The sequence below is a fragment of the Fringilla coelebs genome (genome assembly GCF_963513975.1).
Source record: "Fringilla coelebs genome assembly, chromosome: 2".
Classification (NCBI taxonomy): domain Eukaryota; kingdom Metazoa; phylum Chordata; class Aves; order Passeriformes; family Fringillidae; genus Fringilla; species Fringilla coelebs.
Window position 1 is genome coordinate 40,211,489 of NC_140029.1, and position 16,492 is coordinate 40,227,980.

The window sequence follows — 16,492 nt, forward strand, 5'->3', positions numbered from 1 at the left end:
AAACTGTATGTGTGGCACGTTGCCCATTATTTTGTCCCCTACCAGCTTTCCTGTGCCCCAGGGCAGAGGCAGTGTCCCTGTGCTGTAGCAGCTGGAGTTGTGCATCTGCCTGCATGTAGGTAACTGCTTTTGAGGGCTTACACCATGTAATTGGTCCTGTATAGAAAGAAAGAATGGACAAAATTGGGCTTTTCAGGTCTTTCTTGATCCTCTTTCTTGTTCTTGGCTGATGGAATGGCAGGCTATTACACTCGATTTTGTCTCTAAAATGAATTTTTCTTCCTCCTTAGTGAGAGATTTTTATCAAGACTTCTGCAATCACAGCATGTTTTCCCCTACCTGCTGACTTGTCTTTCAGTCTGTCATTTTTGTCTGGTTTCACTGAAAGGCATTAAGGTGTCAGTGTTGTTCAAATAAAATGTTCTGAAAAAGGTAGGTTTGAGGTATATTATCAAACACATCTTAACAGAGGTTAAATTAGACAGCAGATAAATGATGGAGATGCTTAATCTTGTTGAAAAAACCACAGGAGTCCAAGCTTTTTTGATCCTTTTGCCTGTGGTGCTACCTCCTGAGGCAATGAAGTCCGTTTGTTTTTATTTGTCCGTTATTGGAAACTGGCAGCTATTTCATGGTGAGTAATAACACCAGCAGCAAATCTCCTGGAGTGCCCTGTCTGAGGTTTTCCTGCAGCTGAGAGAGATGTGTTTAGTGATAGCTCCTGACTTGGCACACAGTGACCCTCCCTCTCTGCAGGCCCTGCTTGGCTGAACAGGCAGTGCTATGATGTGAATCAGGATTAAAAATAAGTGGTTGTACATTAGAGCTTTCTAGTACATTGAGTTTTATTCACACACGTGGACTCTGCCCGTTTCCAAGATACGAGCATCAAGACAATTGATTTTACTCTCTTACTATCATTTCAGTTTTGGGTTAACCCTGGGAATAGACACCTAGAAAAATGCTGACAGGTGACAGCAGTTCAAATGGTTCAATTTTAAAAAGAAATGAAAAGTCACACTAGTAGAGAAGGAAAAAAATCTTGTGTTAAACTTTTTTTTAACAGGAAAAATAATACAAAAAGGTGAAAATTTGGTTATTAGGTGGGTTTTCTGAGAGTTGCACCCCCAGCCTAACTTGGTCTCTGCCATTAACAATAAATATCACCGTATTTTGGTCTTTGCCTTATTTTCCAAATTCACCTTGTGTAAAAATGAAACTTAATGAGAAAAGGTGTTGATTTCTTTGGAGAGCTCAGAATAAACTACTGCAGCAGATAGTAGTTAATGAACATTCTATCCAACAAGCCCTAGGGTTCTAAATTAAAATTCAGTTTTGGCTGAATTGAGGGCATGACCCTCAATATAATTTCCATTTTAAAAAAACCTTTCACTGTTATAGATAACAGTTCTAAAGGGAAGAGGCAGGGCCCTGGCTTGTAAGGTACTATTTTACCACTCAATAATAATTTTTGGCAGGGCCAGGTCTGCAGCATTTTACTTCATAGCAACATCAAGTGCTGTTGCTTTTCAGCATTGTTTTCCCAGACCAGTATGGCTGCAGCTGAGTTATTGTTCACCTGTGCTGTGCTATTTCCTCTTCTCCTCATTACGCAGATCATTGCTTGCCTTCCTGGTCAGTCCTGAAGCACTGGAATCCCTGTATGTTACTACAGGGCAGGGTCACAGGCTCAGAATGGACAAGGCAGTGGGACCTGCAGCTGAGAAAATGGGCTTCAGATTTTCCTACCTACTTTCCAAGTTTGTTTTTCAGCACGTCCTAGCCAGAGGCAATGCTCCAGGGTTGGTGTGATTATTGCACTGGTATGGAGAGCAAGGGGTACTAGCTGAGGCAAAGAGCAATTGCAGCATTCTACCTGTCCAGGGGGCTGAAGGTCTCCATGCAGCTGAAGGAAATGCTCTGGACAGAGTTTCCCTTTGTCAGGGTGTGCTTGGATTTGGCCATGGGGACTGCTGCTTGTCCTAAAGGGTTTGGAGCTCATCCTCATCTTGGACAGAGGTATGTCTGGGGTTGGGGGTAACAGAAAGAACATTTTACTGTCTTGAAACAGGCATATGTACAATGATGTTGTGAGGTATTTTATTCCCTTTTGTTGTGATCAAAGCTGTAAGAAGCCATTTTACACATCGCACACACACAAGCCATTAACAAAGCAAGTAGCTGGATGAAGAAAAAGCAGGGATAGAAGTTCCCCAGCTTCATTTCCCAGACTGACCTTCAGTCCTCCTCTGCTTAGCACCATGCTTCCTCCAAGGCCTGTAATGGTGATGGGTGTTACCAGCACAGCAAACTTCTGCCAATGGAAGTTCTACATCACCCTAGTGACAGTGTTTCTTAAAACATGGGGGAAAGCATCTAAGCCTTGCAGATACAGCACTGCCAACCTTCTCAGCGCGCCACCAGCTTATCCAAAATGCGGTGCCAGCTGATGTTGAAGCTAGGCATACAAAATGGGTAATTCTGCTGCAGGTTGTGTGAGCCGCTCTCTGTCTGCCTGAGCCCCAGGGGAGAGAGGGAGAGACTGAAATTCCAACCATAAACTGGAAGTCAATTTGGGATGTGTAGCAAGCAGGATGAAAACTTGGGGCTTCAGTAGTACCCCCCAGCTTAGAGCAATTTAGATACTAAAACACTACAAATGAATCACAAATAGCTGCAGTTCTTGTAGCATACAGGTTTTCTTTCAAGTTCGTAAAACAAACAGCAGAATGTCACCACAGCCTTTAATTTCTTCTTGTACGTAACCATTCACAGTACATTAACAGCCCAAATAATATTGCACTGGATTATTTTAAATTTTAAAAATTTTTCGTCTTGCAAGTAGTACTCACTTTTCAAAGCCAACAGATGAACAATTTGGTCAACTTGCACCAAAAAAGATGGTTAGATAAGAACCCTATATTTTATTTATACCACATGGATTTGTGACCCCAAAGGGAAATGAGAATGAGCTGTCAACTGTTTCCTTGTTAAACATAGAAAATTAGTAAATCGTTGCCGATTAAATGTAGAAAGACTGGGAAAAAAAGCATGAAATCTGAAAGTGATCTCATTCCTGTTAGACTGCTTGCTGTATATATAATTATATTCTATACTGTGAAAATCCATCTACATTTAAAAGCCCAGCAGTCTACAGATTAACATGGTAAAAAAAATAATATATTTTTATGAAAAGAGAAGAAAATAGTGTTTGCCTCAGAGGAGAAAGTTTTCAGATTTTAGTCATCTGGGAATTCTTTTAGGTGCAATCTTCGAGGCAACAAAACATCTTTTGGCATTTGGCACTCTAATAAGGACAATATTTTAATACTGGCACAAGCTAAAAACAGCACAGAATGACAAAATACAAGACATGAAATGAACCGCAGCCACTGGGATGATGGTAAGCTAGTTTGTATATTCAGAGAACTTAAACAGTTTTGCTGAGGAATTGTGAAAGTTTCTGCAAAACCATGGTTAATTCTCTTCTTTTACCAAAGTGTAAGTTTTCCTAAACTTGGAGGGAGAAAAAGAGTTTCAAATGTCCTCTAGAAAATCAGCAGCTGCTGGACAATCAACACAGCGGCTTGTTCAGCCGTCAATAGGCGTGAGACTCTTTGTGACTCAGAGCTCGAGTGCGTGAGGCAGAGCTGGTGGCACTTCGGATCACTTCCATCCATCTGCGAGGAAGCACGAGGAGAGACACAAACAAAAGGAAGGTCAGTTCCCAGGGGAGGATTTCTTGACAGGTACAGTCTGTGCTGTTGGTTGTACAGTTTGAGTTTTAGTGCCTGCGGGAGCATTTTCCTACTTCACCCCAAATCTATCTCAAGGCAAGAGGATCAACTGCCAAAACTGTAAGGAGGTTTAGAGAGAACAGACAGCAGGTCTCAAACAGCAGGTATGGGTCCCAAAACTTGTGAAGTTAATAGTGGTTTTACTTGCTCTGCAGACACCAAATATCTTTTTTCTGAGTGGTCCAAGCAATGTGCAATTGAGACCAACCATTCTTAATCTGAGAGCAAAAAAATGTACTTCAGCTACAATTTCTGCTTCTTTTTCCTAAAACTGATAAAGGCATTTTGTGTTTTTATTTTATAACCACTTTCCCACAATTTGCCTTGTTTATAGTTTTGGACCGACATGGCTAAAGGTTAAGAGCAGCTTTCTTTGATAAAGACATCATGATTTTTGACATGTTCATGCTTCATATAAAAGAACTAAAGTAGTTCCCTGTATGAACAATCACAAACCACAAATAAGGAATAGTGCCTTTTCCCTGACTCTCTGCATATCTGAAGTTCAGTGGGAGGTGTAAAAATTACATGGTGAAGTGGCATAAATATGTAGTAGGAACAGCTGCTTCTATAAAAATTGGAATTTTGTTTCAGGTGTGGATTTTACATGCAGTTGTACTAAAGGAAGCCAAGCTATTCTGAAAAGCTACTGAGGTGTCCTGTGATCTGTTCACATGCTTCCTGAATTCTGAGGCATGGAGCTCCCCATACAGCCATCCTGATCAATTTTGACTGGATAATTCCAGGTTTTGCAGTAATTACTGTTACTCCTTCCATATCATCACAGCCAATCAGTTGACTTTAGCAGTATCAGGTTTAAAATTTCTTTTATAATTTTAAAAGGTCCTTCCTCCAGTTGTGCTGAACCACTTGCCTGTATTACTGAACCAACTTATTTAATAAACTTTGTATCTACTAACCTTTGGAAGAATGCTCCTGGAATTTTACAAATATTTTCTCTCAAAAACAAACTTACCTTTCAAAGGTATATTCACTTTCAGCCCTGAAGTAGTACACATGGGATTTGAAATGTAGCTTGAACACATAATCTTTGTGAATGTTTTCAGATTCAGAAGGAAGGGTAAGTGAATATCCCAATAAAGGAAGGCTGGCTAAAGGATGATTGTCCTGAAAAGATATGATGGAAAGTGCTGTGAGATCAAATGCCCTTAAATAAAGACAGCACGTAAGTAAATGGAAAGCAGGTACACCCTCATTTAAAGATCACTGTGTTTCTACACATGTGCAGAAAAATACCAGATTTATATAATTGCAATAAGATTAATTGTCTGGTACTTTCAGTTGGTCATCATTACAGACCCTTTGCATATGGATCTGCTGCAGGTTAATCCCCTCAGTATTTCCTTGAAGGAAAGCTGGTTAATATCTTGGAATTTCACTACTTTCAAACTGATGAACATAATGCTCTATCATTTCCTCAGCTTGCAAACTCCAATTCCTTTAGAGCTGTGCTGGCCACCCAGCAGGTTCACTACTGAAGTCCAGTTACTGCATGGCAAACGATTTCTTTATCCCTCTTATATGTCCTCCAATTCCTTCTTTCATCATTAAGGATTTCTATAACAATGAAAGCACAATGTAGCAACTTGAGTTACTTTGTGCTTATCCCCTGCTCAAACAGATTCAGAAGTCCAAGAGATTCTAAACAGAAATCCCCTACTTTTGCAGTAGGATGTTTGCTCAGGTAGATTAAATCATTGAGCACTGTTCTCATGTTTGGCTTAAGTGTCAGTACTGGTAAACAGAATTTTTAAGTCACTATTAAGTTTTTAATTGTAGTGATAAAAGCCTGGTTTGAACTTGCACCACAGCTTCTGAGCAGTGGTGAGCTCTGCTGTGTTTTCAAGAATGATCTGTACTGTGACTGCTGAAAGCTTCAGGAAAGAACTGGCCCAGGAGCAGTGAGAACAAGCCCTGCTCTATGTGCCAGTGGCAGTGAGGGCTGTGTGTGCAGCCATGCCCAGTGCACCTGCTGCTCCAGCCTACAGCATCTGTGACTTATATCCACTTTTCTCTCAGCTGCCTCCTTGGAAAAGAACCCCCACTGTCATCCCCAGCCACTCACACTTGCCCAGTTGGTTACCTGGTGCGATTTATAGAAGAACATGCAGAAGTTGGTGAACACCACCCAAAGCTTCTGCCACCCATTGCTGTTTTTGAATTTTCTTAGCAGATTTCCAGACAGCTGGTTCTGAAACAGATCAAAAGCAGCCAAGTAAAACAGTGAAAGGTGCCTGCAGCTTAGTTATTGTAAGAAAAATTATTTGCTTTTATCTGGTTTTATGTGACCTGGTTGTAAATGAAAATGCTTCAATTGACTGGATGTACTTTTCTTCTGCATTTTTCTACTGCTGAGCAGTACTTTACGTATTTTTTTGTTTGCAGCTGAATATTCCAAAAACTCAAAGCTACTGCACTAATTATTTTGTCAACTGAGGTGGCTTTTGGTAATCTGTTACTAAACCTCAGTCTTCTTAATCCTACTCTCTTCTTTTAAAATGGTACTTAAATAGAATGGAAACAGAAAGTCTGACATGAATTTGTGATGGAAGGAAAATTATGACAAACTTTAGAATTGCAGATAGAGATTGAGGTCTCTGTACCCAGGGACTTCACATGGTACTTTTCAAAGATTTCAAAAACAAGGACTGTTAACCTTATTTTTAGCTGGATTTTGGATAGTTTAATATAAAGGAGGAGAAAGCCATAACCAAGTACATATATTTAATGGCTGGTTGAAGCAACTGCTCTTCACATAGTGAAGATGGAAAGCCAAGCATCATTGTTCCTTGCAAATGAAGGTGGGGTTCTCAGTGAATTATCAGTAACTTCCCGTTCCTTGTTGACTAGGGCTCTTGCCTGGATCACAGCAGCTGTTTACATCATTCTCTTTATCTAATGCAGAAGCTAACAACCTAATCTGTAAAGCCTAATAGTCAAAATCTGGGGTTCCTGGTGTAGCTACTACAAATGAAGTATTCTTAAAAAGTTCTGTTTTCACCAGCCTTGGTTATGCATTAAAGCCTTTCCTTTAACTCATCCTGTTCTCTGATATCTGGACAACTGCCTCCTTGCCCTAAGTCACAGGCGTACTCCTTAATTTTCTGTTACCTCATTACTCTGGAGGATATCATAAAAGGACAGGCTTTGCATTCGGTACCAGCAGACATATGAAATGGAAACAGGCCGCTGATCACTGATCAGTCCAGCAGGTAGGGAGGAACAGTCACTGACAGAGAGAGGCTCTTCTACCACGAGAGAGACAGAAAGGAGGGAGAGACACAAAGAAAATAAACGATAATGCTGAAGTGAGAGGCACCGACAGGACGATGTGAGCATGAGCAGGACCTGCCACGCATGGAGCAGCAGTGGAGCTGGAGATGTTTTCACAGAACAACGCATGGCTCCAGGGTGTGCTTGGTCTTCACTGCTTTGTGTTCATTTGAGGCACAGGGAAGGAACAAAAATGAGCAACAATGAACACTGATCTCAGACCTAGTTAGATTTGTCTAACTAAATGTTTTAATCATTAGAATGAGTCACTGCTATAAGTTCTATATCTAGTTATAATAAGGCCTCTGCTTTAGGGAAAATGATGAGACCTTGTCCTGTGCTGAACTATTCCTCCCTTGCAGGATATAAGGGTATGAAGAATGAAAAATCCCACCTATGTGGGACCAAAATGAGGCTCTACAGTCAGCATTTTCTAGTATGGAATAATTTTGTCATACGTCAGCAAAAACTCACCTCCCGTTTAAAAGCAGAGGCAGTTACACAAACTGTGAATATGTTTGTCCTTATATCACTATGTTCTGATCAGTATCTCTCCTCTAGAGCAATGGTGGCCTGATGTTTGAGGGCTGCCACTTGAGTGCAAATCCACTCAGCTTTAAGATTCCTTCTTCCATTTTCATAGAGCATAAATTTCTTTTTGCTGAGGGCTGTGATAAAGTACACAGAGCTCCTTGGACTCTCTTCGGTGAAGGAAGAACCTCAGCAGGCTTACCACCTCATCCTAAAACCTACACTGAGCTAGAAGTCTTTCATTTCAATCTTTGAAAAGACAATGTCTGCACCTTGGCTGTTGAGTACAGAATTAACGAATGTGTATCAAATTGGCTTAGCTGTGAACAGAGTGGTAAAAAAGGGGTTTATTTTGAGGTGGAAAATGCAAATAAAGGAAAAGCAGATGAGACTGAGCAATGAGACAAGGTTCCAGAAAAGATGGCTAGGTAAAGAAAGTAAGTTAGTAATACACATAATTAAAACTCTGGCTGCAGCAGCTAAAGACAATATCCTTTCCGCTCGAGCAATGACTTAATGCCTCTCTAACTGAAAGCATTAAGACAGTTTGAACTGCTTTACATTCTAAAGGGCATCAGCTTTTTTTTTTTTTGACAGTTGCTTTTATGAAAATTACTGCTCTAACTGATTTTACAAAGGTGCACTACAGGAGCAGATCTGTGCTGCTCGAGTGACAGTTTATGCCATCGTTTGGGAATATGGGAGGCGCTTTAATAAGCGTGCCTGAAACTTCTCCAGGAGGAGACAAGGGCACAGCGCACTTGATAAGGAGGAGCAAAAAGGAAATTGTCATTGAAAAGCGAGCCTGGAGCTGCAGTTCAGGTTGTTCTGAGGCAGATACCTCCACAGCAATACTAAAGTCGATCATTGAAACACTGGTATTTCTGTGCCAGCAGACGTGCACCGTAGTGTTGCCACGGTGTGGTGACTGACGTTCGAGTGAGGTGCGGGATGCACTGAGGTCGTCCTCAGATTCCTGGTCTACAGTAGTTTCATCAGGAGACTCTATGAAATGCAGGGAAAAAGCATCTTTCTTCCTCTATGCAACAACATATATAATTGGAAAAATTAAACAAATCAATTCTGTCCGCAGTATTGTGAACTAATTTTTAAACACCATTTTAGAAATAATTTTGTGCAGACTTTAAATAGGTTATTTTATTTTATATATTTAATTTATGTGCTTCTGCAAATATTAGAATTAAAGGCTAACTACCATGTTTTGTTGGTGTTTTTAATACCTTCTAAGGACAGGCATTGCCCAAATAGTTCCTGGAATCATTATGCTTAAGTCACTTCTCTATTCAATGAAACTTTCTGCTAACATGAACAGGAACATTAAAATGGCACATAATCTCAATATATCTGTACATATATATGTGTATAAATCAACTTCAAATGTCTCAGTTTGACCTATTGCCAGAGCTTCTCACCACTTTGCTTAGAAGCAACCACCAATCATACTGACAAAAGTGAATAAAACCTACTCTCTGGCATTTACTTACTATTGTCAGGTGGGCTGCTTGCCAGTAACTCTGGGGCAGGGCCACTGCTTTTCTCTGCCAGGTCTATTGCCATCTGGATGTCCTCAGTCCATTTGTCCATCTCAGCACGGGTACTAACAATGAAAATTCAGGTTTTATTCACTTTCATACAGGCTGAAAGCAAACTCTAAGAAATAGACACAAGCTGAGCTTACTTTTAACTGAAATAAATAAATTCAGACACAAGATGCTACTCTTTTCTCCTTGATTACTTAGTTTTGGTTCCAGCTTGCACAATTGCCACTCTGTTGTGTCCCATCCATTTTTTTTCTTAACAAGTGGCTTTCAGGAAAGAATATACCTTTGAGAAGATGGTTTTAGGAGCAAATACAAACCAAATGATGCCTCTCTGTCCCACTGTGACAGCTGCAGAGAAATACAACTCACATGTGGACTTTGTCTCCACTGAATTACCTTGCAGCAACAACGATGGACTGGTGTTGACCTCGTAGTGTCAGACAGTGGGGAACTCCCCATTCCTCCTCGCTTTCCTCCATCTGAGAGGTGAAAGGCCAAATGCAGTCAGATTGCAGGAAGTACATATTTCTTAAGGTGAAACAGTGAACTGAATGAGCTCTTACCATTGGGGAAAAGAAAATAGGAGAAATGCTCACAAACAAATTTGTGCTAGGTATTGAGTTAAAAAACAGTGCCTTGCAAGCTGGAAAAATAGTAAGTTCTGCAATAACATCTTGAACCAAAAGCATGGCTTTGTCTGCTTTGTGTCCAAGAAAACAGCGGTATTTTTATCACAAGAATGATTTACTGTACAAAAGGATGTGTTAAATGCTGGGAGTGCTCTGGGAACTGTAGCATAGCAAAGTTCTGCTGAGGGCAAGTCCAGACCACATGGCCACCAACAACTGAGTAGATTCCTTGAAATGCTAGATAAAACTTGAAACCTTGCAAGTGTTTAGAGAAAATCAGTTACTGTGGTAGTGACAATTTAATTCAATTCTCAGGAGAACGGCATAGAATTGATACCAAACAGTGCAAAGTTCCTTTGAAAATAATGGAGGGAATGAAAGCTTTTTGAAATCAGCAAAAATATTTTTGAAACAATACAAGAAGAGGTAATTAGATGCTATTGGCTTGAAATGGCTATTTTCCAGAAGAATTGCAACAAGAGCTCCAAGTAACATTTTGCTGCCAGATTCCCACTACTTTGGCTTTAAGACGTAGAGCTGGAAACATTAGGAAATGCATTTTTAATAGAAATTAGATTGTTGCTACTGTTTTAACTTGTCTTGTGTGTGTCTATAATGAATTACTTGTAAGAATCATGGTCAAATGAATGGTTGAAAAAAACAAAGAACCCATCTCTAGAGAATTCTGCATTGTGAGGAAGCAGCCCTCAAAAATACCTTTCCCCCCCTCACTTTTGCTATGTGATCACCTCTGTGCAGAAGGCTGCAGGAACAGATGCTGAACCCAAGAGAGATTTAAAGAACACCCCCTTTGCTGCTTTTTTCAGCCCAACAGAAATCCATCAAGCAATTAAATGGGACCACAAATGGCCACTTAAGCATGAATCCCTTAAGTTCTCACAATACTTACTGTCATGCCATACAGTGGAAGATGCCCATGGACTTTAAACTGATTGGATGCTGTCAGGCCTCTACTTGTGTACAACAGGATATCATTAAACTAAAAAGCAAGGATAAGCATCATTAGAATGGTGTTGGCTGGCATGTATGTATGTGAAAAAAGAATTAAAAGAGAACAGTGAATACAGGAAAGTTGAGTATTTATATGGCAATCCTAATTCATGAATCCAAAATATTGGCTTCCACAATATTCCACTACCTAGTGTTAGCACCTGATATCTTCCCTGCCCTCCTTTCTGGCTAGTTTTAGGTGTGTTTCCATAATTTTCCACTGGATATTTTCTGATGCCTTCTAATGTTCCCACTGTGACCTCTGGTTCAGAACACTGTTTCACAACAGTGGTGAAGCAGAGCAGTACATTTCATACATTTCACACTCTACTGCACTTTGAAGCTATGGAAGGTGTGTGCTTCACCAGTATTGTCTCCTGCTTTGAGAGAAAAGATAGGTAAAGAGGTGTGTCCAACTCAGCCCTTGTAAACAGAGTGGCTGTCTTTTACTCCCCATATTCAGAAGGAAGCTGGGAGCTGGATGCTTTTCTGTTAAAAATACCAAGGTGAAGAGCCTGAAAATCTCAATTTGTAGAGCTTCCTGCAGGTAACAACAATTGTCCAAAGCATGTCAAAACTTCTGCATTTTGTTGCCATAAAATGAACAGAATATTTTCACTGGGCCAACTGGGTCAAAAGGTATTTTTCTCAAAGCAGATGGTTGCATCAAGAACATCATACTCTGTGGTGTCAAACAGAGCACTTGCCACAGACCTCTACAATGCAGCAGCAGTAATTCATGAAACTTTGTGAATCAGCCACTAGAGGGGGATTTAATTATGCCAATGAATACACGTGTATTTGGGATCCCACAGTACTGACCTGGGATTTTACCTCCAAATAGATTCTGGTCTTAAGACAGATAAAAGACTTCTTTGACAGTTGAAGCAACTGACTTGAGAGTGTTGCTTTTATGGTTCTATACAGGTATAACACCAAGGCATAATCTAGTATCTGTTGGTATGCAAGAAAATAGGCACCGTATTCATTTAGGCTTCCTCTTCAGCGCCTTTAAAGGCAGAGGATAATCCTACTCAGGTAGATTTATCAGGTTATATCTTTGGCTCATTTAAAAGATTAAATGTCAAACACCTTGTAAAATCTAGCACACTCACAAGCTTTCCTACACAGCCATTGCCTTCACCTTTAGCACACAAGAAGCCAAAGAAGCATTCTTCTGCCACACTGCACTGACTCTTCAGGGTTTTGTGTACTAAAAAATCTGTGCACTCTGCTGGGCTCCCCAAGGCCCCAGCACCAAGGGCACAACAGCAGTAACATGAGGAGCTTGGGAGCAAATCAGCTGGCAGGGAAGAAAAGAGAGGAGGAACTATCCAGTGGACTCCTGTGGATCAGAGACTGAGTGGGATCATCATAACGTCAAACTGGTTGGAGGAGACAACTTCCCTAGTACAAAACTTGCAAAATGCATCTCCAAGTACAGACAGGTCCATAAATCATCCAAATCAATTGGATGATTTATGGAAAAATTTGGTTCTGTAATGTGTTCTGAGAGCATTATGCGCATTATTGTTGATATCACCAGGAGTTACTCTTTATCTTCTTTCTGAATATGATCACTATCCCTGGTGCCACTTTTCATTTTGTAATGATGCTGCTTTTATTTAAGACAAGGTGGAAGGAGGTAGTATCATTACATTCACACTGTCATATCAAAAATAGTTTTCTCTTTGTAAGAAGCAGTTACAAAGAGAATATTGGATTTGAACAGAAATGTATGTTCTTAACAACCAGCTGCATGGGTGATGTACTATGTTAATTTAAATAAAGCTGTTTAAAAATATTTACTGTAATTCAAAATTCAAGTCTAACAGTTACGTCTAGTAGATGCCTAGAGTTACATTTCATTGCACAAAGAAAAATTGTCTTCTTGCTTACCAGAAAGAACATCCGTTGCTGTAAACCTTTTCCAGACAACTTACTAAGACTGCCCAGCCTAATAAACTCCTGTGGGAAACAAATACAAGACAAAAATTTATCTCCTGCAGAATTTTTTTTTTTGTATGTAAATAGAAATATGACTACTTGGTCATACAAATGACTTGACTGCCATTTACCAAGACTTTTAATTTTATTAAATATGTTAGAAATCTAATTTATAGGATAATTTCTGTTTGTAACTGTCTTTAGGATAAACTCCTTTCATTCATATTAAGAAAATCCAGCTAAGCAAAATTGTTTTTACCTGACAATATCTCCTTCAGACAACTCCCTCTTTCCTCAGTTTTTAATGAATGTTTTTCACAGCATAAATGACAAAAAAACTAATGATATGTGTGCTCTTGGTTAGCCGCTGGTAATCTTCTGTGGTGCATATGGCATACACTGCTCTCATACACTGCAGTGTAAAACCAGCTACAGGACTCAACATCACCATTAGCAGCAGACAAAGAAAGACATTTGTCTGGCAGTGTGAGTTATCCCAGCACCATCCATGTCATATAATGCAGCACATTAATCCAGACCATACTGTTTAAGAATGTTATGGGATGGAAATAGAGGAAAAGTAGAACATCTGAAACTTTCAAAATGTTGGATTTCCTAGGCTTACTGTGAACTATGCAGTAACTCACCCTTGCATTTCTCTGAAAATGAAAATATAATTTTTCTGTCACTTCCTCCAGCTTCAGCTAAGAGGTTTATATTTATTTATTACAGGCTTTCTAAGGTCATTCTACTCACAATTGTGGATGTAAAAACCTATATAAAGCACTTAACCAGTTGCATCTTGGGAATAAATTGGCTCCAATCATCCTGTTCAGAGAAACAAGGCGAACGCCTCAGGCTTGATTTGGTGTGTCCAGTCCCCCTACCTGCACTGCCTAGGGGCTGAAGGGTGGAAAAGTGGCTAGAGCTGATGGCACCAGAGGCCACTGGAAGCTGCTGCTGGCCACCAGGGAGTATTACTCATAATCAGGGCCATGTGGTACCACCCGATAATCCCTGGCAGGCTCAGCACCAGCACGGCCAGCAGTGGGGACCGCATGGATGCATGGACCACATGGATCCAGAGCTGCAGGTCACTGCCACCTGCAAGGACAGCCAGCCACAGGAGGTTTTCATATCCAGAACACCAGCCAGGGCAGCAGCAGCAGACATCCTGCTCTGGACAACCTGAAGAGGATGGGGTTACAGTGGCATTTGCCTCCCAGCCCTGCCTGCACCAGGGCAGGGACTTGAGTCAGAGCCAGAAGAACAGCCAAGGGCTGGAAGCAGCAACACCCTGGGCATGTGCCAGAGCCTGGTGGCCAGCGCTTCTTGTCTTGGCAGGGAAACAACTTCTGCCTTTTCCTTGAACTTCCTAGGACAGGAAGACTGCTCAGACTTTAAATAGACTAGGGTAGCAGAAACACCCGATGACAGCATTTAATTTCCCGTGATAGAGAGATGCAGAGGCTGTGCAATGTCCTGAGGGACTTGCCAAGGATGTGAACAGTCTGTGGATCACTAGAAAGAAACATGAACTGTGGCAGCTGCTTGGAGACAGGGAAAAGGTAAAGGGAGGGAGTGGGGAACAGCCACAAATGCAGAAATACCTGTGCTCAGCACTGCCTTCCCAATGGCACATCAACTTCAAACTTGGCTGCAAGTTCTGGTTTTGTGTGTTACACACAAAAGTCAAGGGAGTGGGAAGGAAACTACTTCAGCAAAAGACAGCTCTCAAGTTTGCACACACAGATACAACTGCCTAGGAAAATTAAAAAGGCTACAAATATTACACCGTGGCTCATTTGTTTTGAAATGAGCCTTTGATTTTAAAAAGGCATGATAAGTAAAAAGAGATGTTGGTATTCTTATGGCACAATGTAAAGTGTTTACTTAAGGCAACACTGTCTCAAAAATTATTGCCTTATGTTACATGTAGACTGAAGAGACTGCTCCTCCCCAGGGCCATGAGTTTCAAAGCAAGGCATGGTGAAAGGGCTGAAGTTCTTCCAGCACAAATGCCTTACTTGCCTTTAATCTGTCAAGCTCTAGCATCAAGGGCTGGGAAAAGAAAATAAGGGCAGCATGAAGAAATGTGCAAGTGCCCAAGCTCTGAATGCTGTGATAAATGCTACATTTTTACTGCCTCTGTTGTAAAAGATGTTTGGAATTTCCTAAAACTGATCTATACAAAAGACAGAACTTTAAAAGTCAGTAAAAGGATTGCCTTTTCCTGCTTTAAAGGTGCTGTTTTCTATGGTGTGCCAGTTTTGGCTGGGGTAGAATTAATGTCTTCACCATGGCTAGTATGGGGCTGTATCCTGGATTTGTGCTAGGCACGAGGAGCTGAACACAGGGTTGATAATAAAGGGATGTTTTTGTTATTGCTGAACAGGACTTACACAGAGCCAAAACCTTTTCTGCTTTTCCTACTGCCAACACTGGTGAGGGAGCTGGAGGTGCACGTGAACCTGGGAGGAGTCCCAGCCAGGACAGGTGACTCAAACTGACCAGAGGGATTCCAGACCATGCGACATCAGGCTCAGTACATAAAGTGGGGGCAAGAAGGAGGAAGGGGAACATTTGAGGTGATGGTGTTTGTCTTCCCAAGTCCCCATTACACCTGCCCTGCTCTCCTGGGATGGCTGAACACCTGCCTGCCCTTGGCGAGCAGTGAATTAATTCCTTGTTTTGCTTTGCTTGTGTGCACGGCTTCTGCCTTCCCTATTAAACTGTCTTTATCTCAACCCATGAGTTCTCTTGATTGCTTTTACTCTTCTGATTCTCTACCTGGTCCTGCTGTTGGGTCAGTGAGCAAGCAGCTGTGTGGGTCTTGGCTGCTGGCTGGGGTTAAATCATGACATTTGGCATTATTGTGTTTACATCTGAGAGTTTTTGGTAACAGACAAAGGTTCAGATGATATAAGGCAATTTCACAGGTGCCCCTAATAAACAGGTTTTGAAAACATACCTAATGATTTGAAATGGTATCAAATCATAATCACAACTCTGTTACTTACCCTTTCAGGGATCACCAGATTGTCCATGCCTATCAAGTCTTTCTTCAGTTCATGCAGCTTCTGGAAGTTCTCCATCTTTATCATATTGCCATGGAGCTGAGCCACCATTTCAGAAATCTCAGCCAAAGCAGCTAGATGGACAAATCCATAAAGTGCTTATTAAAAATTTACAAGAATGTTCAAAAAGAAATATGGCTTTTGTCAGCAGTACCCATCTCATGAACCTTCCTGTGCTACTCTTCTCCTCTACAGCGTAAAGCTACTCAGGCAGACTAAAACCCACACAAACTCTGGACATCATCTTATGCAGTGGATGGGGTGGAGTGTTGTGATGAAGAGACAGTCTAGTTCCAAAAAAATTGCCCTGTTTTAGCCACAGTAACTGTGGCTAATGAGAAGAGTATCATCAATCCAGAGCACCAATGAATAGATTCTCATAAAGGATTTAAATTCCTACAACTGTGATCAATCTAGGGATGTTCTTTATGCTTCAAAAAAATGCATTTCCCCCCCTGCTTGCAGCACACTGGGTCAGGTCTGTATTTGAAAAGAGCGGGAAATGGCAGTGCCACTTACTGTATCATTTCAGATGGCAAACACCTTGGGGTTTGTTCTCAGTCACATCAACGAGAACAACTAAAGGGCTGCACACAACTGAGTCACATCATGGCTCTACTCCATTCTCTCCAGAGACCCCACCC

General features: G+C 41.0%; 1 protein-coding gene across 5 annotated transcripts in view; it reads right to left on the minus strand.

The window, feature by feature from the left end:
- Positions 1–2,123: 2,123 nt before the first annotated feature.
- Positions 2,124–16,492, minus strand: part of FARP1 (FERM, ARH/RhoGEF and pleckstrin domain protein 1) — a 200,725-nt gene continuing 186,356 nt past the window's right edge. For 4 of the 5 annotated variants that reach the window (XM_084201342.1, XM_084201341.1, XM_084201340.1 and 1 more), the window contains exons 19-27: positions 15,792–15,922; positions 12,724–12,792; positions 10,724–10,813; positions 9,581–9,663; positions 9,128–9,240; positions 8,464–8,627; positions 5,902–6,009; positions 4,774–4,925; positions 2,124–3,680 (exon numbers count right to left, since the gene is read on the minus strand). In XM_084201342.1, coding sequence (XP_084057468.1) covers positions 3,599–3,680; positions 4,774–4,925; positions 5,902–6,009; positions 8,464–8,627; positions 9,128–9,240; positions 9,581–9,663; positions 10,724–10,813; positions 12,724–12,792; positions 15,792–15,922 — 992 coding nt within the window. In that variant the 3' untranslated portion in view covers positions 2,124–3,598. Of the gene's footprint in view, positions 3,681–4,773; positions 4,926–5,901; positions 6,010–6,929; positions 7,067–8,463; positions 8,628–9,127; positions 9,241–9,580; positions 9,664–10,723; positions 10,814–12,723; positions 12,793–15,791; positions 15,923–16,492 lie in introns of all 5 variants that reach the window. The other variant, XM_084201343.1, reaches the window with a different exon arrangement.